Source organism: Arabidopsis thaliana, chromosome 3, assembly GCF_000001735.4.
Source record: "Arabidopsis thaliana chromosome 3, partial sequence".
In the NCBI taxonomy this organism is placed as follows: Eukaryota; Viridiplantae; Streptophyta; class Magnoliopsida; order Brassicales; family Brassicaceae; genus Arabidopsis; species Arabidopsis thaliana.
Genome location: NC_003074.8, coordinates 10,022,080 through 10,048,340, shown reverse-complemented (window position 1 = coordinate 10,048,340; position 26,261 = coordinate 10,022,080). Strand labels below are relative to the sequence as shown.

The 26,261-nt window shown below is 35.1% G+C and overlaps 6 protein-coding genes, 4 long non-coding RNA genes and 1 other non-coding gene across 11 annotated transcripts; 8 read left to right on the top strand and 3 right to left on the bottom strand.

The window, feature by feature from the left end:
• The first annotated feature begins 887 nt into the window (after positions 1-887).
• AT3G27210 (uncharacterized protein) lies at positions 888-3,167 on the top strand. Its single transcript, NM_113635.3, has 4 exons — positions 888-1,260; positions 1,426-1,518; positions 2,324-2,404; positions 2,495-3,167. Exons 1-4 carry the CDS (start codon positions 1,119-1,121, stop codon positions 2,881-2,883), a joined length of 705 nt encoding a protein of 234 aa, NP_566811.1. The 5' UTR covers positions 888-1,118; the 3' UTR covers positions 2,884-3,167.
• Positions 3,168-3,801: 634 nt separating this feature from the next.
• Positions 3,802-4,819, top strand: AT3G27200 (Cupredoxin superfamily protein). Its single transcript, NM_113634.4, has 2 exons — positions 3,802-4,166; positions 4,245-4,819. The coding sequence occupies exons 1-2, from the start codon at positions 4,001-4,003 to the stop codon at positions 4,601-4,603; spliced, it is 525 nt and encodes a 174-aa protein (NP_566810.1). The 5' UTR covers positions 3,802-4,000; the 3' UTR covers positions 4,604-4,819.
• A 455-nt stretch (positions 4,820-5,274) lies between these two features.
• Positions 5,275-9,143, top strand: UKL2 (uridine kinase-like 2). The gene is made up of 14 exons (NM_113633.6): positions 5,275-5,619; positions 5,881-5,972; positions 6,044-6,113; positions 6,192-6,310; positions 6,445-6,541; positions 6,870-6,949; positions 7,219-7,413; positions 7,501-7,584; positions 7,669-7,729; positions 7,914-7,974; positions 8,196-8,289; positions 8,375-8,447; positions 8,534-8,616; positions 8,691-9,143. Exons 1-14 carry the CDS (start codon positions 5,424-5,426, stop codon positions 8,835-8,837), a joined length of 1,452 nt encoding a protein of 483 aa, NP_189355.1. The 5' UTR covers positions 5,275-5,423; the 3' UTR covers positions 8,838-9,143.
• A 975-nt stretch (positions 9,144-10,118) lies between these two features.
• Positions 10,119-10,529, top strand: AT3G05205. The gene is made up of 2 exons (NR_141158.1): positions 10,119-10,327; positions 10,449-10,529. It is a non-coding gene; the product is annotated as an other RNA (long non-coding RNA).
• A 1,268-nt stretch (positions 10,530-11,797) lies between these two features.
• On the top strand, positions 11,798-12,125 carry AT3G05195. The gene has a single exon (NR_141157.1). It is a non-coding gene; the product is annotated as an other RNA (long non-coding RNA).
• Positions 11,982-13,245, top strand: AT3G27185 (cyclin B1; the record flags this gene model as incomplete). The annotated part of the gene is made up of 3 exons (NM_001338861.1): positions 11,982-12,014; positions 12,144-12,311; positions 13,144-13,245. 3 exons carry the CDS (start codon positions 11,982-11,984, stop codon positions 13,243-13,245), a joined length of 303 nt encoding a protein of 100 aa, NP_001327462.1.
• Positions 12,213-12,411, bottom strand: AT3G05185. The gene has a single exon (NR_141156.1). It is a non-coding gene; the product is annotated as an other RNA (non-coding RNA).
• Positions 13,246-14,231: 986 nt separating the features above from the next.
• AT3G05175 lies at positions 14,232-14,468 on the bottom strand. The gene has a single exon (NR_141155.1). It is a non-coding gene; the product is annotated as an other RNA (long non-coding RNA).
• A 3,785-nt stretch (positions 14,469-18,253) lies between these two features.
• Positions 18,254-21,504, top strand: AT3G27180 (S-adenosyl-L-methionine-dependent methyltransferases superfamily protein). Its single transcript, NM_113632.3, has 15 exons — positions 18,254-18,442; positions 18,556-18,670; positions 18,759-18,870; positions 18,964-19,008; positions 19,088-19,155; positions 19,240-19,294; positions 19,389-19,468; positions 19,544-19,627; positions 19,754-19,867; positions 20,006-20,124; positions 20,230-20,347; positions 20,436-20,569; positions 20,682-20,835; positions 20,909-20,988; positions 21,064-21,504. Exons 1-15 carry the CDS (start codon positions 18,279-18,281, stop codon positions 21,176-21,178), a joined length of 1,557 nt encoding a protein of 518 aa, NP_189354.2. The 5' UTR covers positions 18,254-18,278; the 3' UTR covers positions 21,179-21,504.
• On the bottom strand, positions 21,143-24,410 carry CLC-B (chloride channel B). The gene is made up of 6 exons (NM_113631.4): positions 24,019-24,410; positions 23,738-23,938; positions 23,456-23,633; positions 22,841-23,373; positions 21,621-22,770; positions 21,143-21,524 (listed from the first exon to the last, which is right to left on the bottom strand). Exons 1-6 carry the CDS (start codon positions 24,192-24,194, stop codon positions 21,420-21,422), a joined length of 2,343 nt encoding a protein of 780 aa, NP_189353.1. The 5' UTR covers positions 24,195-24,410; the 3' UTR covers positions 21,143-21,419.
• Positions 22,292-22,518, top strand: AT3G05145. Its single transcript, NR_141154.1, has one exon. It is a non-coding gene; the product is annotated as an other RNA (long non-coding RNA).
• Positions 24,411-26,261: the final 1,851 nt, after the last annotated feature.

Below are 26,261 nucleotides of genomic sequence, written 5' to 3'. Positions count from 1 at the left end.
CATTCAGGATCAAACATTATCTTAATATACACTTATACGATAACTATATGATAAATTCTTAAGCAAGCAAAGATATTTCATAAGTATTCATTACACATGCAAACAAAAATCTATTTCTCGGTGGTGTTATCTGTTATTAGACTCATAGAAAACAAATTAAATTAATGATTTGGGATGATTTTATTTAGTTCTTTCGAATCAGCCCACTAAACATTGAGATTTTGTGGCAACAAAATTTTCTTAAACCTCAAGATTGATTTCGATATCCTTTCATATACATCACTTTCTTTAATTTGTTATAGTGGTTACGACCTCGATAGAATATAACGGTCAATAATTGTAGTATATATTTTACCAAAAACTAAAAAACATGACGGTCAAAGTTACGATACGAATCGCATTAAAGAAAATACGTATGAATTATTGAATACTGATAATAACATATTAACTACTTAGACCTTTCCTGATCAGATCTAAATTCTCATATCCATTATACTTTATAATTATTCTGTAACAATCCGAAATATTTGATATTTTTCTAAATTTGTGGAAGTTTATATAGTAATACAACTATTTGGATACGGGATTTCGCATTATAGTTTGAATAATAGTTTCCAATTATTTGGACCAAAAAAAAAGTTTCCAATATCGTTTACCCGGTATAACTTGTTCAGATCAAAATCCAATTAAAACCGGATATTTGGTTGGTTGAACCGGATATTACCAAGTTTTGATTTGAATTTTCGGTTATCTTTTAATACGTAATCACTAAAGACTAAACTAAAGGATATTTACATAATTAGTGCCACGTGACACCAAAAAAGTCACGCACCTGGTCCCATCATGATATGTCGCACGATAACTACGTGGATAGAGAGAGCCCCAATACGACACCGTCTCACTCCTCCAACACGAAAACTGAGTGGGCACCGTGTACGTGTGGGACCTACTTCTCTTTCTCCGACGAAACATAAAAACAAAAAACAAAAGAGAAGCAATAAGATTAGTCTCTTTCTCGCTATCGATCTCGTTTGATCATAATTTCTCAATCAAATTTCTTTCTCTAAAAAGGTTTTGCTCTTTATAAATTTATTTTGATTACTTATATTAATCTATGAATGGGTTCGTCTTCGTCGTCGTCGCTTAATAACTCTCCGATTAGAGCTGATAGTATGGTAACTCCAGAATCTCAGATGACTGTGAACGATAACAAAAACGACAACGTTTCGATCTTGTCTCCTTCTGTCAAGAAAAGCTTTGGTAATTTTTTTTCCAACTTCTTCTTATAATCGAGAGAGATCATTCATAATCTCTGTGTTTTGAATGATCTTTCAATATTTCTCAGATTAGTCTATAAAATATTCTCATAAAATATTACTCTTTTTGTTTTATAATTGATTATGTATGTTCTCAATGAATTCTCAGAATCGCCAAGGAAGAGTACTTCGATTCCGGCGAATAATAATCTCACTCCGGTCAAATCTCGGTGGTCTTTCTCTTCATCCAAGAAAAGTTTCGGTATTTATTCCAAAACAAAAATAATCTCTTTTTTGAATTTAATTCTTGATTTGGGTTCTTTTACTGTTTCACCTCTTTTGGATTATTGGTCCCTTTTAATTTACATACTCTCTTATTGCATAAATATTCATAAAACAATTCCTGATTTTTTTTTGTGTCTATGAATATTGGCATGTGGAGATTCGGTGACCGGCAAAAATGTTATTCCATATAAATGGTTCTTCTACATCAATTTGATTTGATTCCTGTTAACGTAGATAGGTTATTTTTTTCTTATCTGATAAGATCATATATCAAATTTGATTTCTTCCATTAATAGATTTTTATGCCGTAAAAGACAAAAACTTTCCCGTGATCATAGAGATTTTTCTCACAGCAGAAAGAAAAAAGTAAAAGTGAGCTATTTTGGTGAATTATGATTTGAAAAGTTGTCTACTTTAACTGTGACCCAGATCTGACAAAAATATGAAAAAGTGTTGCTAATCAGTCTTCTTGATCTGGGTTCCATTGTTTTTCACGTATTAATTTGAAGGGTTTAGGCAAGAATTCGAATTTTTTACCCGGGAACTTTACAGAATTGAATTTAAATCTCTTTTTACTCATTGCTTTGTCATTTCCTCGGATTCAATCTCCTCTGTTTTTTCGAGGTCTAGTCAGTTTTGGACCTTTTGAGTCTATTCTATCTAATGATGGTGACTAAATCAAAAGGTTTAGTATATCATTGTGTGTTTTGTGTGTGTGTTTATCTATCACTCTTGGTCTAATGTTTTGCAATGCATATTCTAATTTGTTTCCACTGTCACAGGAAGCAAAGATGAAACCTTTTTCGATTCGCAGCCATGGCTACAATCTGACTCCGACGATGATTTCCACAGCGTAAATGGCGGTAAAAGTTTTGATCTCTCTTTCTAATGGCGGTAGACTCTGTACTATTTTCAAGATTCAAAATCTTGATCTTTTTATTGTTCTACTTCAGATTTCACTCCATCACTCGGAAACACTCCTAAGAGCAGCTTCTCAGATAGGCCACCACGTTTCCACAACCTTATATTCCACGAGAAGAAGCCTTCCCGAGGCTCGTCTTCTCCAGCGCCACTTCCAAGGAGGAAGAAGCTTGGTGAGCTTTTCAGAGACAGTATAAGAGAAGAACGAGAAGAAAGCGGTTCATCGTCAGCTATAAGCACTCCTTATCTATCAGGTGCTAACTCACGCGAATTCAATGACACCGCCATCGAAAAGGAAGAGAAGAAGAAGTCTAACTGGCATCATCATCGTTGTCTTCCTGGTTTCTCTTCATGTGGTGGAAGTTTCATGGAGAGGAGGAAGAAGATGAGTTCTGAAACTCCAGTTGTTGCTGTGAAATGAGATGTAGAGATTATGAAATTTGGAAATGTTTTGTATATGAAAGAAAGAGAGGGAGAGATACAGAGCTCTCAGAGTAAAAAAGCTCTGCTGAATTTTACAGGGCACTCTATTATCTTTGATGATAAGAGATTGAATCAATAGGTGAAGAGATAATGTAAAAAGGAAGAAAATGAGATGCTTGTGTTTTGATAAATTTTGGGACTTGGCTTATGAAATTTGTCACCACTAAACATATGTATTTAATAGTTTAATCAAGCATTAAAATAGCTGATAATTAATTCGTGCACTAAAGAATTTTATTCTTAGGTCTCAAACTCTCAATAGTTAACTCAATACTTAATACTGTACAATTTATTATTCCTTTTATCATATTAAATCATGTATTAGGGAAACAATTTCATGATAAAATTTATAAATATTGAAGAATGTAGTATATTATAGAATTCCCAAAAATTTATCCAACCACACAAATTTTTTTTTATGTCCATTCTGCCCGTTTTTATTTATTTATTAATATTAAATATTTTCTACCGTTTTTAAGTTTGAGAGAGAAAATAAAGAGTAAACAATGAAAGTAGAAAAACAAGAAAAACTACGACTAAAAGAACTACGAATACGAGATAACACGATAAGAAAACAAAACGAAGCAACTAACAAAGGTCTCAAGAGGAAACACCGGTTCCGAACTGTAAAGCTCTGTCATTTTTTTGTCTAGGTTTTATTTTATTTTCCCCGATTCCGCAGTTACCATTCAAAAGCCTCGATGGAATGGAAGGATTAAAGAAAAACAAAATAGGAAGTAGAAGCTTTAGGTGAAAGTTAGGTAATAAAGAATCTTGCTTGTTGTATGCTTCTTGTCTTCTTAACTTATTTGGCAATTCTGATGCATACATTCTACTTGAACACACATAAACTAACAAAAATAACCATAACACTAATTTTTAAAGATTCTACAACCACTAAAGATCTTAGCTTCCATTCAACTCCAAGCTTCGTCTTTTTTTTCTTCTTCCTAGATCTCTTACGCAACTAATGTCCATGCATTCCCCCTATATATACACGAGCTAGCAGAAGTTTAACTTGAATATATCAAAACCGAGTTCAATTCACTAAACCAATGAAAATGCAAGCAGTTCTTGTTATCTTGGTTTTCTCCGGTTTACTTTCGGTTAAGACAGCGTTAGCAGCACGACATGTGATCGGCGGGAGCCAAGGCTGGGAACAATCCGTTGATTTTGATTCTTGGTCTTCTGATCAATCTTTCAAAGTCGGCGACCAAATCGGTACGTTTCTCTCTACCCTCAATTTCATAATCAAATCGACCGGTTTAATACTAACCAATCTTTTTTGTTTCTTGTTAGTTTTTAAGTATTCAGAACTACACAGCGTTGTGGAGCTAGGAAGTGAAACAGCATACAAGAGTTGTGACCTGGGAACATCAGTTAATTCCTTAAGCTCTGGAAACGACGTCGTTAAGCTTTCTAAAACCGGTACTCGTTACTTCGCTTGTGGAACCGTTGGGCATTGCGAACAAGGCATGAAGATTAAAGTCAACGTTGTCTCTTCTGACTCCAAATCCGCTTCCTCTCCTTCAGGTTCAGGTTCGGGTTCGGATTCAGGGTCGGGTTCTGGATCTAGTTCAGGTCATGGGTTACGTGCTTCCACTGGATACATGTTCGTTGTTGGATCGTTGGTTATTGGTCTTATTTGGGCTTACTAATAATTGTTTAGGGCTTTTTTGTAATGTATCGAATATATTTGGTGGGGAGAGAATAAATATTTTTGGAATTATTAATTCGTACTTGTTGTTGTATTTTATATAGTTCGGATATTTGCATTTCTGATCTAATTTTCTATATATATCTTGTTTTTCATGTTTTCTCAACCGCTACTCCACTTGATTGGTTGAGTTGGAATATTCTTTTTTTATACTTTCTCATATGACCAATCATTTTTTTTAATTGTCATCAACATTATTAATTTGAATTAGTTTGTTATTTTCTTTATCTATATAAAAAACATTATTAATTTGTTTCATTCCATTGTACACAATTTTAGCGTCGTATATAAAAAATAACATTTCAGCTTCAGCACATCAAATAAACATTTTTATTTATTAAATAAAACATTTCTAATCTAAATAAGACTTGGATAGTTTCTGTTAATACTTTTTTTTTGTCATCGTAAATTTTATTAAAAACAAAATTGTCCATAGAAATTAAGCAGACAATAAATGTTGAAATTTTGGATTTAGATTTAGCGGTTTTGATTGATATAAATCTACTTTTAATATTTTTTTTTGTCATGATCTTATTTTTATTTTGAAACAGAAAATATTATTTTAATTTAAGGAGTATTTAATTCGTTCGAGTTTCTTCTCCCAAAAAAAACATTTTAAAAAAGACGGAGGGAGCGAGAGAGAGAGAGGACAAGTGGGTTGCTGAATTGTGCAGAAATCGTCGTCACTGATCACTTCCGATTCCTTTTTTTTCTCCTTAAATCGCAATTTTCACTCTCCTTTACCTTCGCCGAGAAACTCAATGCCAGAAGATTCAACGGCGATTGACTATGTCATGGAGAAGGCATCGGGGCCTCACTTCTCCGGTCTTCGCCTTGACGGTCTTCTTTCTTCTCCGTCGAAATCCTCCGTCTCTTCTCCTTCTCACTTCCGTTTGAGTAATTCTTCTTTTTCGGCTACCGACGATCCCGCCGCTCCTCATCAGCCCTTCGTTATCGGTTATTTTTCGATTCTCGCTCTTTGATTCTTGCTTTAGTCAACAATCGAACTTTCTCTTATTCCGATCATCGTGTATCATCTCTCAGTTTCTTGAAATTGGTGCTTCTACTGCATTTTATAGGGTTTTATCTTAGGGTTTTAGCTGTACGAATTTTCCGGTAGCATTTGTGCTTCCAAGATTAGAGAAATCTGGATCAAAATCAGTTTCTAGGGTTTAATCCTTTGATTTACTTGAACATGTTTTCCTTTGACTTGTGTAGGAGTTACTGGTGGTACAGCTTCTGGTAAGACGACGGTATGTGACATGATAATCCAGCAACTTCATGATCATCGCATTGTTTTAGTTAACCAGGTTAGATTCTGTACCCGTCCCTGTTCTCAGTATTTTTGTGTGTGGTACTCTGATGCTGTTTTGTTGATTAGGATTCGTTTTACCGTGGTTTGACATCTGAAGAACTTGAGCATGTACAAGAATACAATTTTGATCATCCTGGTGAGTTGTTCTTTTGATTTGTGAACATTGATGTTTTGGTGAAATTTTTTAACGTCTCTTGTTTTTCATTTTCTGCAGATGCCTTTGACACTGAGCAGCTTTTGCATTGCGTTGACATACTCAAGAGTGGGCAACCCTATCAAATTCCAATTTATGACTTCAAGACCCATCAACGTAAAGTAGATGCTTTTCGCCAGGTGCATGGATCTTCTTTTGTTTGACCTCCTTATATGGTTCTTTTCTGCGGTTTTATGGGTTTAGCTTGTAATGTCATGTGGCTGAATCTTCGGATTATCGTTTCTTAAAACCAATCAGTTGTCGCTTTGGTCAGGTCAATGCTTGTGATGTCATCATTTTGGAAGGGATTCTAGTTTTTCATGACTCACGAGTTCGGGACCTAATGAATATGAAGATCTTCGTTGACACAGGTTAACTAGCTGCAGTATCTTGTCTCTCCTTCTTTTTGGTTCTCCTTTATAATATGACCTTATTTGTTCTGCACAACTATAAATGATATAGTGACAATTTTATAGTTTGATGGAAACTGTCCACTTTCTGTTCTGGCTGATGCCTGATGGGGCCTTTGATGGATTAACTCACTAGTCCCACTTTCGCCATTTCATCACTTGTTGACCATTAAGGACTGAATGAATTCCCTTTGGAGCTATATACTTAGCAAACTTTGAATCTTTCTGAAATGTCAATAATCCTCTTTGAAGTTAAAAAGTTCTCATCTTAGCCATTTATTGGTTCCAGATGCTGATGTGAGGCTTGCTCGCAGAATCAGGCGTGACACGGTTGAGAGGGGTAGGGATGTTGACTCTGTGCTTGAACAGGTTAGTCTTTGTTTCAGGTTTTGGGGTAAAATTTGTCACCAAGGTTCACCTATCTTAGTTAGTGCTCTAATGTGTGAATACAAGACAAAGAATTATAGCAGCCTATGGGTTTTTGTGAAATACTGAACAATTCAATGTCTCTCTTGTTGTTCGAGTGACTCTAGCTTAATTCCGCCCTTTGAACTATTCTTCTTTATAACAGTGTTTCTTTCTGAGATTCCTTTATTTTCCACCTTATCTTGTTTTGAGAGTGTTATGTTCATCTGCAGTATGCAAAGTTTGTGAAGCCTGCGTTTGATGATTTTGTGCTCCCCTCAAAGAAATATGCTGATGTGATCATTCCACGAGGAGGTGACAATCACGTTGCAGTTGATTTGATTGTGCAACATATCCACACAAAACTTGGGCAACATGATCTCTGCAAAATCTACCCAAATGTTTTTGTTATTGAAACAACATTTCAGGTAATTTCTGCCTTTTCCTGCTGTTTGATGCTTGATTCAGATGGTAAGGCTTAAAACCATATTCTCACTTTAAGATCATAACTGCAGATAAGAGGCATGCACACTCTCATTCGAGAGAAGGACATATCAAAACATGACTTCGTGTTTTACTCAGATCGCCTCATTCGTTTGGTACTCTTTTTACTCGTGTCATCCCTTTAAATGTTACTCAGCTTCCACGCCTTGTCATTTCAATTGTTGATGCCTTTATTTCAGGTTGTGGAGCATGGTCTTGGCCATTTGCCTTTCACTGAGAAACAAGTAGTTACTCCGACAGGTAGAAGAGGAGATAGATGGCTTGAGCTGTGACTATACTTTATTAAAATAAAATAGTGGTAGTCATTGTGTCTGAAAATCTAGACCAACTTGTTCTTGAGATCCATTAACGTATCATGCTTTGGCATTTGCTGATATATTGCATGCATCCACACGATCATAATTTCTTATCTTCTACAAATCAGGATCTGTGTATAGCGGTGTTGATTTCTGCAAGAAACTCTGTGGGGTCTCAGTCATTCGAAGGTGAGCGTTAAAAGGTATTACGTGTTTTATAGTTCTTAATAGATAGAGACTGGAGCTGTTCAGTTTTCCATTTTGTTTATAATAGATAGTAACATTGGAAGAATACATTGATTGTTTGCGCATGTGGAAGCATACATTGATTGTTTGCTCATGTGTTGAGTGAGTTCCTTTTTTAATTCTTTTCTCTTGCCTAAAGTTTTCTGTTTTGTACGCTTTGTTAGTGGTGAAAGCATGGAAAACGCATTGCGCGCATGTTGCAAAGGGATTAAGATAGGGAAGATTCTCATCCATCGTGACGGAGACAATGGAATGCAGGTCTGTTAATGTTTTGTACTCTTAACAGTTTACAAGGTTCACGTCTCCTTTCTAAAACTCAGAAACTTCCTCGCATATGAATCAGCTTATATACGAGAAGCTTCCAAGTGATATCTCCGAGCGTCATGTCCTGCTATTAGATCCTGTTTTAGGCACAGGTAATTTCAGTTATTTCTATTTCTTTTTCTTCTGCTTTGAAGTATATTTTTTTCTGAATCTTTCCACTTTGGATGATATCTTGAAGGTAACTCTGCAAATCAGGCGATAGAACTACTCATACAGAAAGGAGTACCTGAAGCCCACATTATATTCCTCAATCTTATCTCAGTGAGTGTTAAATCAACCAATGTTCTCTCTCTATCTCTCAGTCAAAAACTTACAATCGATTCTGCATCGTGCAGGCGCCAGAAGGAATCCATTGCGTCTGCAAACGGTTCCCAAAGTTGAAGATTGTGACGTCAGAAATCGATCAGTGTCTGAACGAAGAGTTCAGGGTTATACCAGGCTTGGGTGAGTTTGGTGATCGCTACTTTGGTACCGACGAGTAGAAGAAGTACCAAAGTGTTTGTCAATGGTTATTGTGCTTGTGTGTGAATGGAAGTGTTTTACTTTGTCTAAAGAATCTTCACGGGCTTTGTTTTTTTTTAGTTCCCTCTGCTTGGAAGCTTCTCGCTTACTAATTACTAGAATTGAAAACTCATTTCAAGATTCTTGGCTTAAGCAGTTCATATCCGACGACTTTTTCGTCAACAACACTTTTAAGCATCCCTTATTCATGACAACTTTTAAGAACTTTGATAGATTTCATAAATTTTTAATTTTACACTTATTAAAGTCTTTTGTTTAGTAACAATTATACCATGGGCTAACAATCGGTCCATGAATCTTATTATATAAAGTACGGTTTTGAAAGTTAGTAACTCACGAGATCATGATACGTGTCAGTGAATATATAATTAAAATTAACTATATAATTAAATAAATTTATATTTGAGCTTTATAAAAGTAAATATATATATATATATATATATATATATATATATTATGGGAACCATTGAAAAGCAAACTTTTAATTTTACTTGAATTATATGTTTTTAAATAAAAGTATTATTAAAAAGAAAAATAACAAAATGTTGTTTAATTTTACGAGACGTGGTTATATAGTGGAACGGGCATGTGTCGATATTAATACGAGGCCGTATACCACAGGTGAAATTCTAGATTTTAACAATCAAAATACAATAATACAATTTTTAATACAAAACAAAACAAATACAACTTAAAATTTATTTATTTATATTTATAACAGAATTGATCAGTGGTATACCGTTTCTGACCTCTAAATGCAAAAAAGAAAAACAGTTTATTTTTCTAATAAATCAAAACTGAATGAACTTTATGTTATCGTTCCTACAAACCTCAAATATAGTAATTATACACTAAATAATATATATATCTAAGGATTGCATATTTTAAAAATATGTATAAGTAAGTTATATATATAGTTAATCTATTAAACAAATTAATTTTGTTTTTTTCCGAAAGATAGAGTCCCGCGGTTTACGAAACAACAGAGGTTTTGGGGAAGGGCATATTACTTTTTATTTGAAATTGCGGTTTACTAAAACAAACCGGAAACCACACTAAACAACACGGTATTCATAAACCAATTATTAGCAGCCCATGTGATTCGAAATGTACGTTTGAATTTTGTGTCGAATTTTACGTTTTAACGGAAAAAATATCCAGGGGGGAAAAATCTCATTTTCAATTTTGAATCCAAACGGTTTAACGGAATAAACAAGGGCATTTTCGTAGTTACATATTAACTGGCTTAACCACTACAAATACAAAGCTTTTTCTATTTCTCTCCGCAAACTATTCATTTCATTTCTCTCCAAGATTTTAATTTTGTTTTTGATTCATCGATCATTTCATTTCCTTCAAAATTCTCTTCCGATTATTCAAGAACAGAAGCGTTTGATTGAATCTGGGTCCATTGCTTTGATCGTTGAAGACAAACGCACAAATCTCTCAGGTATAAACCCTATTCTTAGCGATTTAGAAGAATCAGTGTGATGATGATCTTCGTATCATCTCTGTTTGAATCTAAGTCCGTTGCTTCGATCGTTGAAGACAAACGCATAAATCTTTCAGGTATAAACCCTATTCTTAGCGATCTAGAAGAATCAGTGTGATGATGATCTTCGTATCATCTCTGTTTGAATCTGGGTCCGTTGCTTCGATCGTTGAACACAAACGCAGAAATCTCTCAGGTATAAACCCTAGTCTTAGCGATCTAGAAGAATCAGTGTGATGATGATCTTCGTATCATCTCTGTTAATCTTGTTTATTGCTAGTTTTTGAGAGATTAAATATATATAATCAACGTTTTAGGGTTTTGAATAACATTAGTTACATGTGTTTTGATTTGATCATTGTTTCTTTGATTATGGAAAATCACATGATTTGTCTCTGTTTGTTTCAACTATCATCATGTGCCACAACCGATGCAATTGTAAACGTTTCCTGGTTCAGTTTTGTCTATCAATCTCATAATCACTTTTGCTAATTCAAAACTTTGAAAGCTGTTTTGTGGCTCAATTTCGTGTATATATACTTGAATAAGAATTGTGTAGAAAAGACAAAGTTATTACTGATTATTTTCCAATAACTGTTACTTTATTTGTAAACTTGCAGGAAAACATAATAAAGCTCGCTGATCAGCAGAGAAGATAAGGATACTTGTTCAAAAAAGCTTCCAAGGTAAGGTCTAGAAGCTAATATCAGAAACACGGTAGTTCTTAGACTTGATAGTACCAATGCTTAGAGATAACTACAATACTCATAAGATGTTTAGTGTCCATAAGATGTTAATTACCTGATTCTCTAATTGATGTTTTTCATATCTCCATTTCAATTGTTAGCAACACTTTATTATTCGAAAGAGTTGGATTAGAAAATTTTAATTATATTCTTGGAGTATCTCGTGAACATAGTTAGATAGCCACAATATTCCATAAAGAAGGTTCTGTTATTTTTGTTGGTCTAGTTAGTTTTATAATCTCTGTGGTTGTTGCAGACTTTATTGATCAGGTACTTCACGTTCAAAAAAAAAATCTTTAAGCTGCAAAGACCAAAAGTTTCAGCATACAAGGGTTGAGGTAAGTATCTCTCTCTCTTACCACAAACTGGTCACAGACTAGTCCTCTGGCCTGTGGCTTGTTCATCATGTATTTTTTCCATGTTGCTTTATCCCAGATATAGATCAAAGATGGCAAAAAACACAAATTCACGTTCAAACGAAATTTAAACACACGAAAACATAACACAAACACACGAAAACATAACACAAACACACTTCCAAACGCATGCATATTCAAAAGAAAGAAGAAGAAAAAAACAAAATTCACGCTCAATCACAGAAAAATTCTAACACAAACAGTAAAACTCAACAATAGGAACAAAAAACTTCACATTCCACGAATTGATGTGTAACTTGCAGGAAAGAGTCCTCTTCTGATTCCTAGGCACTTGTTTATTCTGGTTATCTCCTTAATTTATTAGGCTTTTTAAATTTGATGACCTCTGAATCGGTTTTGATTATTAAATGGTTATAGTTTATGGAGGAACCATGGACGGTAGATTGGAGTCCTCCTCCTAACCCCGCTTGGGGTTGACATGGTTTTGTGATGCTCGAAACTCGATTGTTCTCGAACCAGTCAGTAAGATTAAACATTGACATTTGTGGGTTCTTTCTCGATTGTTCTCAGCTCTTCGGTTCTCTTCTTTTTGATTAGTGATTACATGTTAACTCTGCCCTTTTGTGTATAATGCAATGTCTTCCATGGTAGATCATTCTACCGAGCTTTTCTTCACACAAGTCTATAGTCAAATCAGACAAATTCTGCAAAAAGCTTAACCTATGTCAAGAAGTGACGGCCCTTACTTCAGAATTCCACCTAGGAAACTGCGAGGCTTGGCGCGAGACTGTCACCAAGCTCAAGGATCCTGAGACAAAGGTTTGCACCTTCCTCCACTATCACAAACTTTAATTTTGAATTCTCAATTGAGATATTGCTGCTAAAAATAATATTTTGCCTTGCAGCTGAAACTCCGTATATCTCTGAAGGTATGTAGTCGCTAAACAATTACCAGGTAAAGGTAGCTAACTAAAGAAATGCCAGAAAAGCTCAAAGTGCCTCGAACATATTAATGGTTTTCTTAGCTGCTTCGATAATCCATTTTTGCCATCTCCTGTGGTACTTTTATGGATCAGATTATGATTTGTTTGTTTATGATGGTGCCATCTTTTATGGTACTTTTTATGGATCAGATTATGATGTGTTTGTTTGTGATGGTGAATAGTGCTTGAAGGTGGTGTTTGAGTACGGCCTCTGATGCTTGCGGATATGGATAAGTTTCTGGAAAATAAAAGCCTATGTGTCTGTCCAGGTCAAAGTAGTAGAAAAGATCTTGTTCTGGTTCCCTAGGGTGCTACAAATTTTGTGACCAGGTACCTGTTTTTATATCGCATTCTGGTTATCTCAATAATGTTTAAAGCTTTTTAAGAGTTATGGTTTCTGTCTTTTCATTGTATTTTCGGTTCTATTGGGTAATTACTTTCTGATCAGGGGAATCAGCATAATACGCACATAAAAAGGCTCTAGTTGTGGATGACTGTAACGAAATCCCCCAATCTTGAGCCGCAGTGATAATATTGCCAAAATCTCGTGAATATGGGAGACCAATCATTCTTTTAGTGCATCCTGCTAAGGTAATTTGATTTAACGGTAGCATGTTTCTTCCTGTTAAATATTCTTTTTATTTTAACAAGGGTTCTTTGGTGTCAAGAGATATTTCAAGCTGCAAAGAACTCTTGACAAAGGGTTTCAAGATGAAGAAGTGTTTAGCTGCAAAGAAGATCTGAAGACCATTCAAAGGTATGGTGATTGATGAAGTAGCTCACTCTTTCTCTCTCTCTCACTTATCACATCTCTTGCACTGTCTCAAAAACAAAACATAAATTCACGAAAACACACGCTCAAATGCACAAAAAAAATCAAAACACAAAAACACACGCTGAAATGCACACAAAAAAACATCAAAACAAAAACATTTTAAACTCACTAAGACACAACGAAATTCAAACACACTAAAACAAAACATAGCACAGAACATCCAAACAACTTCCAAAACAGAAAACAAACTTTTACAAAAATTCTTTAACCAAAAGTGTGGATAATAATATTTGATGTCAAGAACTTGCTTTGTGATTGTTCCTCATTTCTTACTCTTTTTAAATCTATTGCCTTAGAATAGCTTCTTTTAACTTATTTCTTGGTAAATGGTTTCATGAGAAAGAGCAAATGTCTTAGATGTGTTTCAATGTACTCATGAATGATAAAGTAATCATGTTCAACATTTTCCCATCATTTTATACTCTTCTCTAACAGAACCAATGTGAGTTTAATATATATTCCAAGTATTCAGAGGTGTAGTTATAATCTTCTATTTTCAGAGGATAGCTCCCACCGGTTCTGCCTCAAGATTAAAGAATGTTAAGTGTTTTATTGCATGTTTTCTCAAATTAAGTTGTGTGGTTTTGTCCGTTTGATGTAGACATTGTTCATTATTGATGTGTACTGCAGGAATATAACTTAGTGTGAGCCTGCTGATGTATCTATTAAGGAGTTGGTAAAAAGACTCGAAGAAAGTAAGCTTTTGTTTGGTAAAGTAGTTTCTTAGAATGTTGGGCAGTTCTTAGAATGTTGGGCAAAGATTATAACGACTGTGTTTTCTATTGTTTAATATCCGTATAACATTATTCGCTAAATTATATTAGGTAACAACACTTAAAGACGTCAGTGAAAAATTAAAAGTCTTGTGAATATGAGAGAGCCAAGCATTTCATGTTAAGGTAACTTGTTTCTGTAGTATATTTAGTTTCATGATTTTCAACGGATGTGAAATTCATTTACGTTGCATTACTTTTGTCCAGGTTAAAAGTATGAATGAGAAGCAACCTCAGCTGAGTATAGTAAGTTTCATTAATTATTTCTCGGCTATAATTTTGTTGTATAAATTTTATCTTGTGATTATCCTTTTTAATACGTTTCACCATGCTCAAAGTAAATAACAAAATGTTCTAACTTTTAGGAGCAGCAAAAAATCATGGTCTACCTGAGAACAAGTGACTCTTGGATGATGTAACTGAGTGACGGTAACTCTCTCTTGCTCTCTCTCTCATAAAAATACAATAAAAATGCAAAAATAAATTCCAGAACTTCGTAAATTGAACAAATTATGATAACATAAATTCGACAAATTCACGAACAAGTAAATTAATCATAAACAAAAAACATTAATTTAGCAAAAATACAATAAAATGCTAAAATAAACTCCACAGATTCACGATCACATAAATTAATCATAAACAAAAAAAAAAAAAAATACAATAAAAATACAAAAATAAACCCCCACAACTTTATGATCACGGAAGTTCCACAAAATCACGATAACAGAAACTCCACAAATTCACGATCACGTAAACTATATAAACAAAAAGACGTTAATAAAAAAACACACGCAAAAGGAAATACAAAGTACAAGAAAAATGCAAAATTACACTTTACAACTTCACGATCACATTAACTTTGCTTAGGCATGAGCAAAAATTCTAACCGTAACTGTATTTTAAACCGTAACCGAACTGTCCCTAAATCATAACTGATCTATAACTGTATCAAGCGGTTAAAAACCTTAACAGTTGACCATAATATATATTAGCCATGGTTAAAAAGTACACTAACTGTGGTTAATTAAAACCTTACAAATAAATTGTAAGTGTAATGCAAAGACAAGGATCGAATGTTCTGATATACGGCATATGAAAAAATCTATGTTAAAGAAAAATAATGTCTCAAACAACTATGTTGTAATATCATATTGCTCGAAATAAAGGAAAATTGATGAACGATAATTTTTTTCATGTTATTAAAAACAGTATAAAAGGTCGGATATTTTTAAAATTTTACCTCTAATATTACTCGTATTGTAATGATCAATTAACCGTAATTATATTGAACCGTAATCGTTTTAACCGTATATATAGTGGTTAAGATTACAATAATTTTTTTTATATAACCGTAACCGTTGGTTAATAAACCGTCACCGTGGTCATGCCTAAGTTTTTTTTTTTTTTTGATCATGCCTAAGTTTGCTTCCTCTCAAACACATTTTCAATTTAGATTCTTATGAGAATGGCTTTTTTGCACTAATTTTAACTCAATTCTTGTTTCAATATTCTTTTCCTAATATATTTTTGGGTAAAATATCGTGTGATCAATTTTTACATTGTTTTTACGTCTACATATTATTTTTTGGTTTGTAAAGTTTTTTTAGAAATTGTAATTAAGATATTTCATTTACATATCAATGAAAATAAAGAGTTGAATCATCATTTTTTCTCGTCATCAGAGATATGAATTATTCATGTTCAATTTTTTCGTAATATGGTAATATCACCATCGCCATGTCTGCGCTTCTCACTCTACATCCTTGATCACCACAATCTGAGCTTTTGAACACGATTATTTCTATACCGTACCAAACGCTGCAACTATTTGATGAGTCTCTAACTGAAATATGGAGTGTGAATCAAACCTACGTTTTAACTGAAATTGTGGTATTGATTCCTACAAACCAAATTGGTTCTGAAATAAAGATATACAACTAAACGTGACTGCAATTTTTCTCGTTTTTTCTCTCCTATCGACGACGATGACATTGTTAAACTCGGAGTCGACCACACAAGAATAGAGAGACTTAGTAACCAACGTAGGCCGCAGCATTCACTATGTAGCAATCTTCATTAGTATCAGCCATTTCTTCAACTAGAACTAGAGCTGTCAAATGGTCCGTCCAGGGATCTTTGGGCGTATCCGTACGGACAGTTTTTTTTATGGGCCAAGTTGGACGGTCCATAATGGACAATGGTCCGAAAAATGTCTATGCCCAGTAAAGACCATGTCCATGTGGGTAAGTCCATGATCAACCCATTTTATTATTGATAAATCAAAAATCATGATTTTAAAGAATTGTGTTTTTGCATTTTGATTTTTTCCGACAAAACGGTAAAATTGTGTTTTTTTTACTAATACAATAAAATCACGATTTTGGCGGAAAAATATGAAATTGTTTTTTTCCGCCAAAAGGGTAAAATCGTAAAATTGTTTTTTCCCGCCAAAACGGAGAATTGTGTTTTCTCACCAAAACTGTAAAATTGTGTTTTCGCCAATATAATAACATTACGATTTTGGCAGAAAATTGCGTTTTCCCGCCAAAACCGTAAAATCGGAGAATTGCGTTTTCCCGTCAAAACCATAAAATTGTGTTCTCGCCAATATAATAAAATTGCGATTTTAGAGGAAAGTTTGCGGAATTACGTTTTTCCGTCAAAATCGTAAAATCGGAGAATTGTATTTTTCCCGTCAAAACCGTAAAATTGAAAAATTGTGTTGTGAAATACTATCTTTCCTTCAAAACAGTAAATAATTTAATAAGAAATAATTTATTAAAATTTAAAATATTAAAAAAAATAGAAACTTATAAATGTAAAATATAGAACTTGAAAATTATTTAGTTGTAATTGTAATTAAAATTATAAAAATATGATTAAAATGAAAATATGTTTATTGACTCAATTCATGCCCATGGGTAACCCATTGTCCATATGGTCAAGCCCATATTATCTGCGGACAAAACTGATCATATGCCCAATTGGACTATTTGTTTTATGGTCCGGAATATAACCCATCCATATGCATTTGGACTGGGCAAGCCCATGGGCGGCCTGCCCAATTGACAGCTCTAACTAGAACGCCGCTTGAGCAACTCAGTCCTCCATCCACCACCTCTACATTCACAATCTTCCCACTTCAAACGAAAAGAAAGTAATGATTGTGATTACATGGTAGATAAAGCTGACTCCAAGACCAAGTAACACAATGAGAGATGTTTTCGCACAAACACTATACAGGATCAAATAAGTAAATGATAATGCTCGTTTCTGTCTACTTTTCACGACACCAATCTTAATCCAATTTCAAAATAACTTATATCTAGTACAAAGCAAATATTTCAACTCCAATTTTCCACAACAATACTTTAAATAAATAAGTAATAAGTTGGATTGCAGCTGCCATAGCGTTAGCAGCTGGACTCATCTTTGGATTGACAATTGGACACATTGTAATTACACAAACCCCTCAATGGTTCTTGACCGGACGTAGATGATCACGTTAAGCCATTTCAAATTGTGAGGTATTTAATCAACAATTCTTTTTTGGCAAGCATAGATATGAAAATTTTGTTGCAACTTTTGTATCTTGTAACTATTTTACCTTTCTCTTTTGATTCACAGTTTGAGAAGGAACAAGAGAGACTATATATGCAATTTTTTTTTTTTTTTTTTTTATCAATATTGATGCATTAATATATTTTGATCACATTTTTTTTATCAATATTGATGCATTAATATATTTTGAGTTTGACATACAAAAATAGACAAAAACAAATTACAGTGTCACTAGGAGAATAATTATGCATTAACGAATGTGTTGTTCTATTAATCGATTTTTTATTAGACACTTTAGAGCATCATTATTGGTTGTCTCTTATATTAGTTTTTAGGATAAAAATATCTCATTTTAATTCTTATATAAGAGACATTTTATCATTTTGTTTTTTATTTTTAAAAATTAAAATAAGATGTTCTTAGTAATCAATGACAAAAAAAAATCATAAGGATTAACCTAAGAAACAACCCCTCTTAGTATATGACAAACGTATAAGCGAATAGGAAACGATAATATAAATCTCAACCGGGTTATGGATCGGGTCGGATCAATGTGTGATACAAACCGGGCAGAGAATATTTATTGGGTTTATCCATTCCCGCCACGGAGTAAATCTTTCGCCGGCGAGCAATGATGAATTCGTCGAGCCTTTTCTCGTTCGGCGGTCGTTTTCCAATCATCAACTGCCGCGTGTCAGCTCCTGCTTCGGCTCCCTTCGTCGCTTCCGTTCCTCTCCCGCCGTCAACCTCCTCCGACTCACTAGCTTGCTCTCTCCAATGTCCTCATTTCCAATCGTACGCTTCTCTCTCTCTGTCTCTCTCTGTCTCTCTCTCTGATAAATCTCAATCTCTTAAGTTTCTGTGATAAATCGATTCGATTTCGTCTCTCTTCTCTGGAATTTTCACAGGTGCTCAGGATGTACGCAAGAGTTCAATCTCCATCGTCCAGCTGTTGTCGACGAAGCTTCAGACTTCTTCAAGCGTTACGGCGTCGATGATTTCACTTTCGACAGTTGTAGACTGGTGCTAATTTTCTCACTTCTTCTGATTTCTCATCGTTTTTGGTTTTTGGTGATGAATATTTGGATCTGATGCTGCTTCTTGTGGCCAGTGGGGATGGAGATGCCGAGCAAAATTGGCTGTTCGTGGCTCTTCAGATAACGCATTAATTGGATTGTACCAAGAAGGAACTCACACTGTTGTTGATATTCCTGAATGCAAATGTAATTTTGATTGCGCTGGTGATAATTTCTTTACATTGATTTTGTGGTTTTCAAGATAGTTTTGATTTAGGTTGAGTTCTTACTTTTTTGCAGCTCATCATCCTAATATTAATGCTGCCATTGAGTTATTGAGAGAAGGTAGATAGTAGTTCTTATATGTGTTTTGCCATTGATTATGTGTATTTGCCATTTGATGGGTTTTTGGCTATATGTTAAGGTATTAAGGTGTTTGATGTTGTGCCATTTGATGAGGATCAGGGTACTGGGGACTTACGATATGTTCAGGTGATTTATGTTTGAGTTTTTTTTGGCTGTTCTGCTATTTAATCTGGTGCAGTGTGGTGATGAGTTTTTTTTTTCTTTCTATAGATGGCTGTTACGACGCATAGTACAAATCTTCGTGCTCCAGAGAGATATAAAAATGGTTGAACATATTTTTCTATGGTTTTAGTTTCTTTTCACAGTGATATCGCTGCATTGCAATTAGAGTGGTTTCTGAGTTTGAATATTGGTTTCAGGAAAAGTGCAGGTGTCCTTGGTTTGGAACTCGAGAAATGAGAGATCTCATAATGCAGATAAGTTGCAAGCATTGTCCACCGTGAGTCTTTTGGACGTCGTGATTCCTTTAGCTTGTTTCATTCATTTTTATCACTTATATATCTCTCATTTGCAGTACTTGTGGAGAAAGGGTGGACCAAACAGCAAGTTTCACCTGATACATTCTGTCTGGGCTAACTTTCAGACATCAACCAACAATGTGAGTCAGAGAACCAGATTTTCTTATGCTACGGCTAAATATTCAGAGAAATTTCTGTCTAAAAGTGTTCCGATTTCGTTTGTTCGGTTGCTTAACATCCGGCTTTAATTATTCCCTTTGTCTTAGATAATCTTTGGAAACAGATGGAGGCATCTTTTAGGTGAGAGAGATTTCTGGGAACATGTAGGAGGAATTGACATATCCTTGGATCCTTCCAGTTTTGGCCAGGCAAATACTCGGGTGAGCATGCAGATATTGAGTTAAGCTTTTATGAGCGGGGAGTAGATCAGCACATTTGATTTGTTATTTTTGAGTAAATTTTCATATTTGCTCTAGTCAATACTCTATGATTACTAATATGTCAAATGTTTGTGTCAGGCTTTTGATAGCTTGCTTTGGAAACTGCATAAGTATGTTCCTGGTGGATCATCTGTTGCTGATCTATATGCAGGAGCCGGAGTGATTGGATTATCGTTAGCTACATCGAGGAAATGCAGGCAAGAACAGAGATTGTTCACATCTGTCCTTAATCTAAAAAGACTGTATATGTTCATATTGATGAAAAGATTGACCCAATACTTTATACTTAAATCTGATTTCAGTTCTGTCAAATGCATTGAGGTTAACAAAGAAGCAAGGCTGTCTTTTGAGAAAACAATCCAGCGGTTGCCGAACTCATTGAATTGCAGCATCAGTTGGCACCATGCAGATGCTTCAGTTGTAAGTAGTGTTTGCTATTCGCAAAAATATTTCCAATTTTTCAAAAGATTATAATAATGTGTTTTACCTTGTATTCAAAATTCTGCAGAACCCTCTTTCGTGGATAATAGGATCAGATGTAGTCGTTGTGGATCCTCCTAGGAGAGGTCTGGATGCTTCTCTCCGTCAGATGCTGGAGTCTGTTCCCTCCATTGAGAAAAGAATGAGGTCGTCATCACAGAGGTTGATAAACTTCTTCACAATAAGTTTTGGATTTCAATACAATCAGCGATACCCTATCATTAAAACTCAAAAGCCAGTTCTTTATGGATATGTTACTTTTCTCTTCTTTCAGTTCAAGCTTGAACGCAAAAGAGGAGAAGAGGCCGTGGATTTTAAGAGCAAAGGAACTTTCAATTCAAGCTGGCAACAAGCAGACCTCTGAGGAGAACAATACACTACCGCAAAGACTCATATATATAAGCTGTGGTTGGGAAAGCTTTAAAGAGGTACTAGAGACAAACACTGGTATCAAACAATGCTGCCGCTTTCGTTCATTCTAACTTTGAAACAATGGCTTAGGACTGCAAGTCGTTATTATCTAGCAGAGCGTGGGAGTTGGAAAAAGCCCATGGCTTCAACTTCTTTCCCGGAACCGACAGGTATTATAGAAACATTTACTTCCATTTTATACTGCACAAATATTATTCATGCTTATTTTACAATTTGGTTTTCAGCATTGAAGTTTTGGCCGTATTCAAAAGAAGGGTTGCGAGCAAGAAAAAGAAGAAATCGGGAATAAAAAAAGTGGGAATTAAGAAAGTGCGTGCTAAGTCACAGGACTCTTATTAGTTAATGTCTGTAACACTTGAACTTCAGAGGTTTAGGAGACCATCTAATAGATGGAAACAGTTTTGCTCTGTTCCTGTTGATAAGGAGATATGAGTCTCTCTTTTTGTGTCATTGCAATATTTATCTTATCAACTTCTGTTGGATATGAAGAAAAAGTGCAAAACTGGACAGATACATCTTTAAGAATGAGAAGAAAAACACAAGGCTGCAAGCGATTTCTTACAACAAGCAAGTAGCTCTTTCAATGTGTCTTTCCACCTTTGGATTTTTCCAAGAGAGGAAAGGCTTGTAGAATGTTGTATGCCCTTAGGTCCTGTCTGGTTAAGATCCCTACCACAGGACACATCTGCAAAAAAATTGATTCGCATTGGAAGGAAGTTAGTGTTGTTTAGAGGCTTTAGCAAGAATGGGAGTAAAAGAGAGTTAAGGCATATAAACTCACTCCTGAGGCTTGAATCTTGGGAACAATAAGCAAATGCCGGAGTCCCACTTGCCGGAAAAGTACTAAAGCCTTGGCCACTGACATGTTCTCCATGACTGTGTAAGGTGTTGTGTTGGTGAGAGGATGAAGATCGACATACATTTCCATTTCAGCGCTTGTGATGGCCACGTCGTCAAAGTTGTCTTCTCTTTCAGCCAATTCATCCCATGGAAACTTTTCTCTGACCTCCCACTCCTCTGTTCTTCTTTTCTCTGTCAAGAACCATCTCTTTTTCAGAACTTTAACGAGGTGCGCTCTCAAGATCAACCCGTGGAGTTCTGTAGCCCCAGTTGCTAGACCCACTTGAGGTACTTCTGCTTCATCTAAAACAGGGAATGCATTATGCGTCGTGTTCTTTAGCACATCAACTATATTTGAAACCTTTTCAACACCTTGCAGGGTTACAACCGGGGGCTTAGCATCACCAAGCTCACCAACGGTGAGGTTCCTCATCCACGGCTCTGGATTTGCTTCTAAGAAAGGTAAGCCCTTTAGATGCAAGATGATGTCATATATACTCGGGTTAAAGCTGTCTCCCACAGTTTTGGCTATCAGAAGCACGATCATCGTTATAGGAAGCAAAAGAAGGTTGTTGGTGAGTTCAAGGAATATAACACAGAGTGACACAGTCATTCTCATCGATCCAGCCATGAGTGCAGCTGCACCAAGGACAGCATAAAGCCCTTGGTCAATACTTGTGTATGATCCCATTGCAGCGCCAAGCATTCGGCCATATGCAGCACCCATGAGGATGATGGGGAGGAAGAGACCAGACGGTGTTGCAATACCAAATGTGAAAAGCCCCAAGATGCAGTATAGCACAAAGAATATCCAAAGGGAACCCATACCAAACTCATTGGGAGTGTTGGAAGAGAAAAGGTTTCTGACAGCATCATCGTTGGTGGTGAGAAGCAGAGTAGCTAGATCATTGTAGTAACCTTTAGGGCAATGGAACTGTTTGAAGTTACCCGATCTTCCATTCGTCGGGCATATCTCATCTATCGAGGGGTCACAAGGCTTGCATTTCGCTAAGAAAGGAAGGCCATAAAGGCAAACAGATGTAAAGAGTGATACTGTAAGACTGAGAAGCACCTTATGGATCTTACCCTTCCTGCAAAATGACCAAACAAAGTAAGTAACTAGCTTAACGGGTTTTGACTCATTGAATAGCTAACACTTACTCATTGATGAGATTGTAAAGCCTGAGAACTTTATGCAGAAGATGATTGTACAGGCTCCCAAGAATTCCACCGATTACACCAATCAACATGACAGGGATTATATCAGTTACATGGTAAGTATAAGTTACATGACTCACATCAAACATGATTAGCCCTCCTTTTCCAAACAACCCACACTTCCCTGAATTGCAGATCTCTATGAACTCTCTTAGAACAACCACAACAACCGCTGTGCTGAAGAAAGTCCGCCACAATAAGGCACTTCTCCACCAAGTAGCAACTTCCTCGAGGGCGAAAAGTACACCTCCAACAGGTGACCTGAAGGCTGCACACACTCCTGCAGCTGAGCCACATGTAATCAGATCCCTGCGGTCTCTATCGTTGTTGAAGTAACGAAGCCACCGCCACTTGATACGGTGGTTGTCTGTTCCACCTTGTCCAAGCAAAGAAGCTATGCAGCTTCCAATGTGAACTAGAGGACCCTCTTTACCTAGATCAAGTCCAGCTGCAACCGCTCCAATGCTTCCAACAATCTATCAAACCCCGCTAAACCGTGAGTCAAAATTCAAATTCATACATACTAATCATTACAAATCTCCAAATTCAGAAACAAACCTTAACGATCATAGTAGTAGCACCAAACATGTTGGGAGTATCTACACCATTAAGATAAGCTTTGATCTCAGGGATTCCAGGTCCAGCCGCCGTAGGAGCAAAGCACACACAAAGCACAGACGCCACCAACGTCAGTCCCAAATTCGCCCCAACAAGCACCATCAGACCTGTAACATATCTGTTTCCACCACAAGACACTCTCATCCATCAATCATCATACACTAAAAATAAAAGGTAACAAAAACTTTTTGATCTTGAATATTTTTGATAGTGATGATTTACCTTTCTTGAGTGAGGAAGTGACCAACGGCTAAAAGCTTATAGCCGGCGATGTTTTCAACAGCTAAGTTGATGAGAGTAGCGATTAAACCAGTGAAAAGACCAACAAGACAAGCTAACGTCCATTTCAAGAACACGTATTGAAGTACTTGTGCCTTTGATCTTTTTCTCCAATCATGCTTAAACAGATCGTTCTCGTTTATTCTGTCAATATTTAGATTAAAGATTAAAAGAAGACCCCTGAATTCAAAATTATGCAGAGAAGAAGAAGAAGAAGAACATACTCATAGTCCAAGCTTTCGATATGGGAAACTTTGGCACCAACCAAAGCAAGTGGAGTTGAAGAAAGTGTTCGATTAGCCTTAACTAGAGGTTGGTTAAGTGTGTTGCTCTCTGGGTCGCCTCCTTCTCCATTGTAATTACTATTACCACCAATCTGGTTTAAATCTTCTTCCACCATCTCTCTGTCTTTGTTCACATAAAGATGAAACTCTGGCTTTTGGTCGGAACCTCTGCAACAGAACCTTTTTAAGGTTCTTACAGAGCTTTCTCTGTTAACAAAGCACTTCTTGGTGGTTGGTTATTTCTTTAAAAAATTATTATAATTATTTCATGCAAATTGGTTTGCCGACTTTTGTTTTTTATTTAATTTTCTTTTATAAGTTGTAAATGTCTACATATTTATATACGTATCTATATTTGTGTATATGAATAGTGTCTAATTTTGGCGAGACGACGCTTATGCTTGTGAGAGGGTAACAGACAGAAAACTATGTAATCCATACATATGCTAAACTACAAGACGAGACAATGATTGACCATTTTAATATTATGTGTACAATAAATAACAACCAAAGGTTCTAATCAAATTGCGAATTTTTTATTATAAATAAAAATTGTGAATTTGTATTTGTATAACGTAGGGATAAGATTTTTCTATGTGGCCTTGTATAGTGATTCATTTGTTTGATATAGGAGGCCGAGTAAACTATCGGATTTGTTTGAAAGTAGAACTATTAAAATCTAGGTTTAAAATGTCTTATAGCGATACGGTTTCATATTGTTGCGTCCTAGCTAATGGTCTAAATTGATACCAAAAAAGACTTATAGTTTTGTACATATCATCAAGAAAATCAAATAACAAGAAAACAATATAATCATCCAGTTGGTGTTGTTTTGGTTGAAATTGACAAATGTCGCTCAGTGGATTGAAGGTTAGTTCCAACTCAGCCCTTACATTGGACAGATCAGCAGTACTTTTCAATACGCCGTATCTTCTGGAGATCTAAGACCATCCCCATTGTATAAAAATAACAGTGTCTTTAATTTTTTTTTTAAAAAAAAAAAAAAAAATGGTACAGTGGGAGACCATCCCTATTGCATAAAAAAATAACAGTGTCTTTAAATTTTTAAAAGAAAAAGAAAAAAAAAAAAGAAAATGGTACAGTGGGAGACCTGTGTCTTTCATATCTCTATAGAGACATTTTTGTATCTTTAAAGACATCATACAGAACTAATAAATGACTCAAAATTAGAATAATATTAATTTTTATAATAATTATTGTAAAGACATTTCTAGAGAATCACCAATGTGGATGCTCTAATGGTCACAATCACAAAAACTCCAACTCTTGAAGTGATCAAACAAACACTTTTATACAACTTGTTCTTCTATAATCTTTTGAAGTTTGCAAATCTTTAGTTTATACGAGAATTTTTGTTTCCAAGAGAGTAATCGTAATATTGAGAACTTAATCATTGCATGCATATACATTATATAAACCATAAAAGAGATACAAAGTTATTGTCATATAGAAAAACAACAACACAAAGGAAAACGATGTATGTGAAAACTAGGACCATGAGATTGGTTCACGTAAGAAGCCAATAATATAAACACGTGGTAAGTACCTCACCACGTGATTAATAGGAAGAAAGAGTCTATTGAACGGCGATCTTGTCCCTCTCTCTCTCTCTCTCTGGTCCCAGGAATACTTGTCCTATCGAAGACCAGATCTGATCCAATTGGTTGTCTTTGTATCCGACACGTGTCCCCTCGTGGTTCATATGATTTTAAAACAATTAATATTGAAAATTTTATATTAGAGATTTACCAAATGGTAGAACTAGAAACTGTGAAAACAAACAAGAGCGCTATGTGGCCTATTTTTATTATTTTGCAGTAAACCTGAAACATTCTGTTAATATATAAAACTATTATTAAAGTGTCTTTACTTTTTTTCTATAATTTTTTTTTAATTGACATTGTATTTTGGACGACGGAAAACTGACTAATTTGTGTTTCGTATTTACATACGCTTTATTTCTAATAAATTACATTGGAGGAGTAAATAATAACAAATAACACATCAATAGGGAAGAAAATGGAGATATATGTATATATCATCAAATTAACATCTAAATTATATATATAGCTCACTATCACGATGTGTTTCGTATTTACGTACGCTTTATTTATATGGTATTTTACAAGAAAAACAATTTTAGAAACTTTCGTGAAATGTGT

Bases quoted from the DNA above. Each gene is read 5' to 3' on its own strand.
- AT3G27210 (NM_113635.3), top strand. From the start codon at position 1,119: ATGGGTTCGTCTTCGTCGTCGTCGCTTAATAACTCTCCGATTAGAGCT. The intron at 1,261-1,425 runs GTAATTTTTTTT...ATGAATTCTCAG, and splicing joins TTCTGTCAAGAAAAGCTTTG to AATCGCCAAGGAAGAGTACT. The intron at 2,405-2,494 runs GTAAAAGTTTTG...GTTCTACTTCAG, and splicing joins TTTCCACAGCGTAAATGGCG to ATTTCACTCCATCACTCGGA.
- AT3G27200 (NM_113634.4), top strand. From the start codon at position 4,001: ATGAAAATGCAAGCAGTTCTTGTTATCTTGGTTTTCTCCGGTTTACTT. The intron at 4,167-4,244 runs GTACGTTTCTCT...GTTTCTTGTTAG, and splicing joins CAAAGTCGGCGACCAAATCG to TTTTTAAGTATTCAGAACTA.
- UKL2 (NM_113633.6), top strand. From the start codon at position 5,424: ATGCCAGAAGATTCAACGGCGATTGACTATGTCATGGAGAAGGCATCG. The intron at 8,290-8,374 runs GTCTGTTAATGT...CATATGAATCAG, and splicing joins ACGGAGACAATGGAATGCAG to CTTATATACGAGAAGCTTCC. The intron at 8,448-8,533 runs GTAATTTCAGTT...GATATCTTGAAG, and splicing joins AGATCCTGTTTTAGGCACAG to GTAACTCTGCAAATCAGGCG.
- AT3G27180 (NM_113632.3), top strand. From the start codon at position 18,279: ATGATGAATTCGTCGAGCCTTTTCTCGTTCGGCGGTCGTTTTCCAATC. The intron at 19,009-19,087 runs GTAGATAGTAGT...CTATATGTTAAG, and splicing joins CATTGAGTTATTGAGAGAAG to GTATTAAGGTGTTTGATGTT. The intron at 19,628-19,753 runs GTGAGTCAGAGA...CCTTTGTCTTAG, and splicing joins TTCAGACATCAACCAACAAT to ATAATCTTTGGAAACAGATG.
- CLC-B (NM_113631.4), bottom strand. From the start codon at position 24,194: ATGGTGGAAGAAGATTTAAACCAGATTGGTGGTAATAGTAATTACAAT. The intron at 23,374-23,455 runs GTTTGTTTCTGA...GGGGTTTGATAG, and splicing joins CTACTACTATGATCGTTAAG to ATTGTTGGAAGCATTGGAGC. The intron at 22,771-22,840 runs GTAAGTGTTAGC...GTCATTTTGCAG, and splicing joins CTTTACAATCTCATCAATGA to GAAGGGTAAGATCCATAAGG.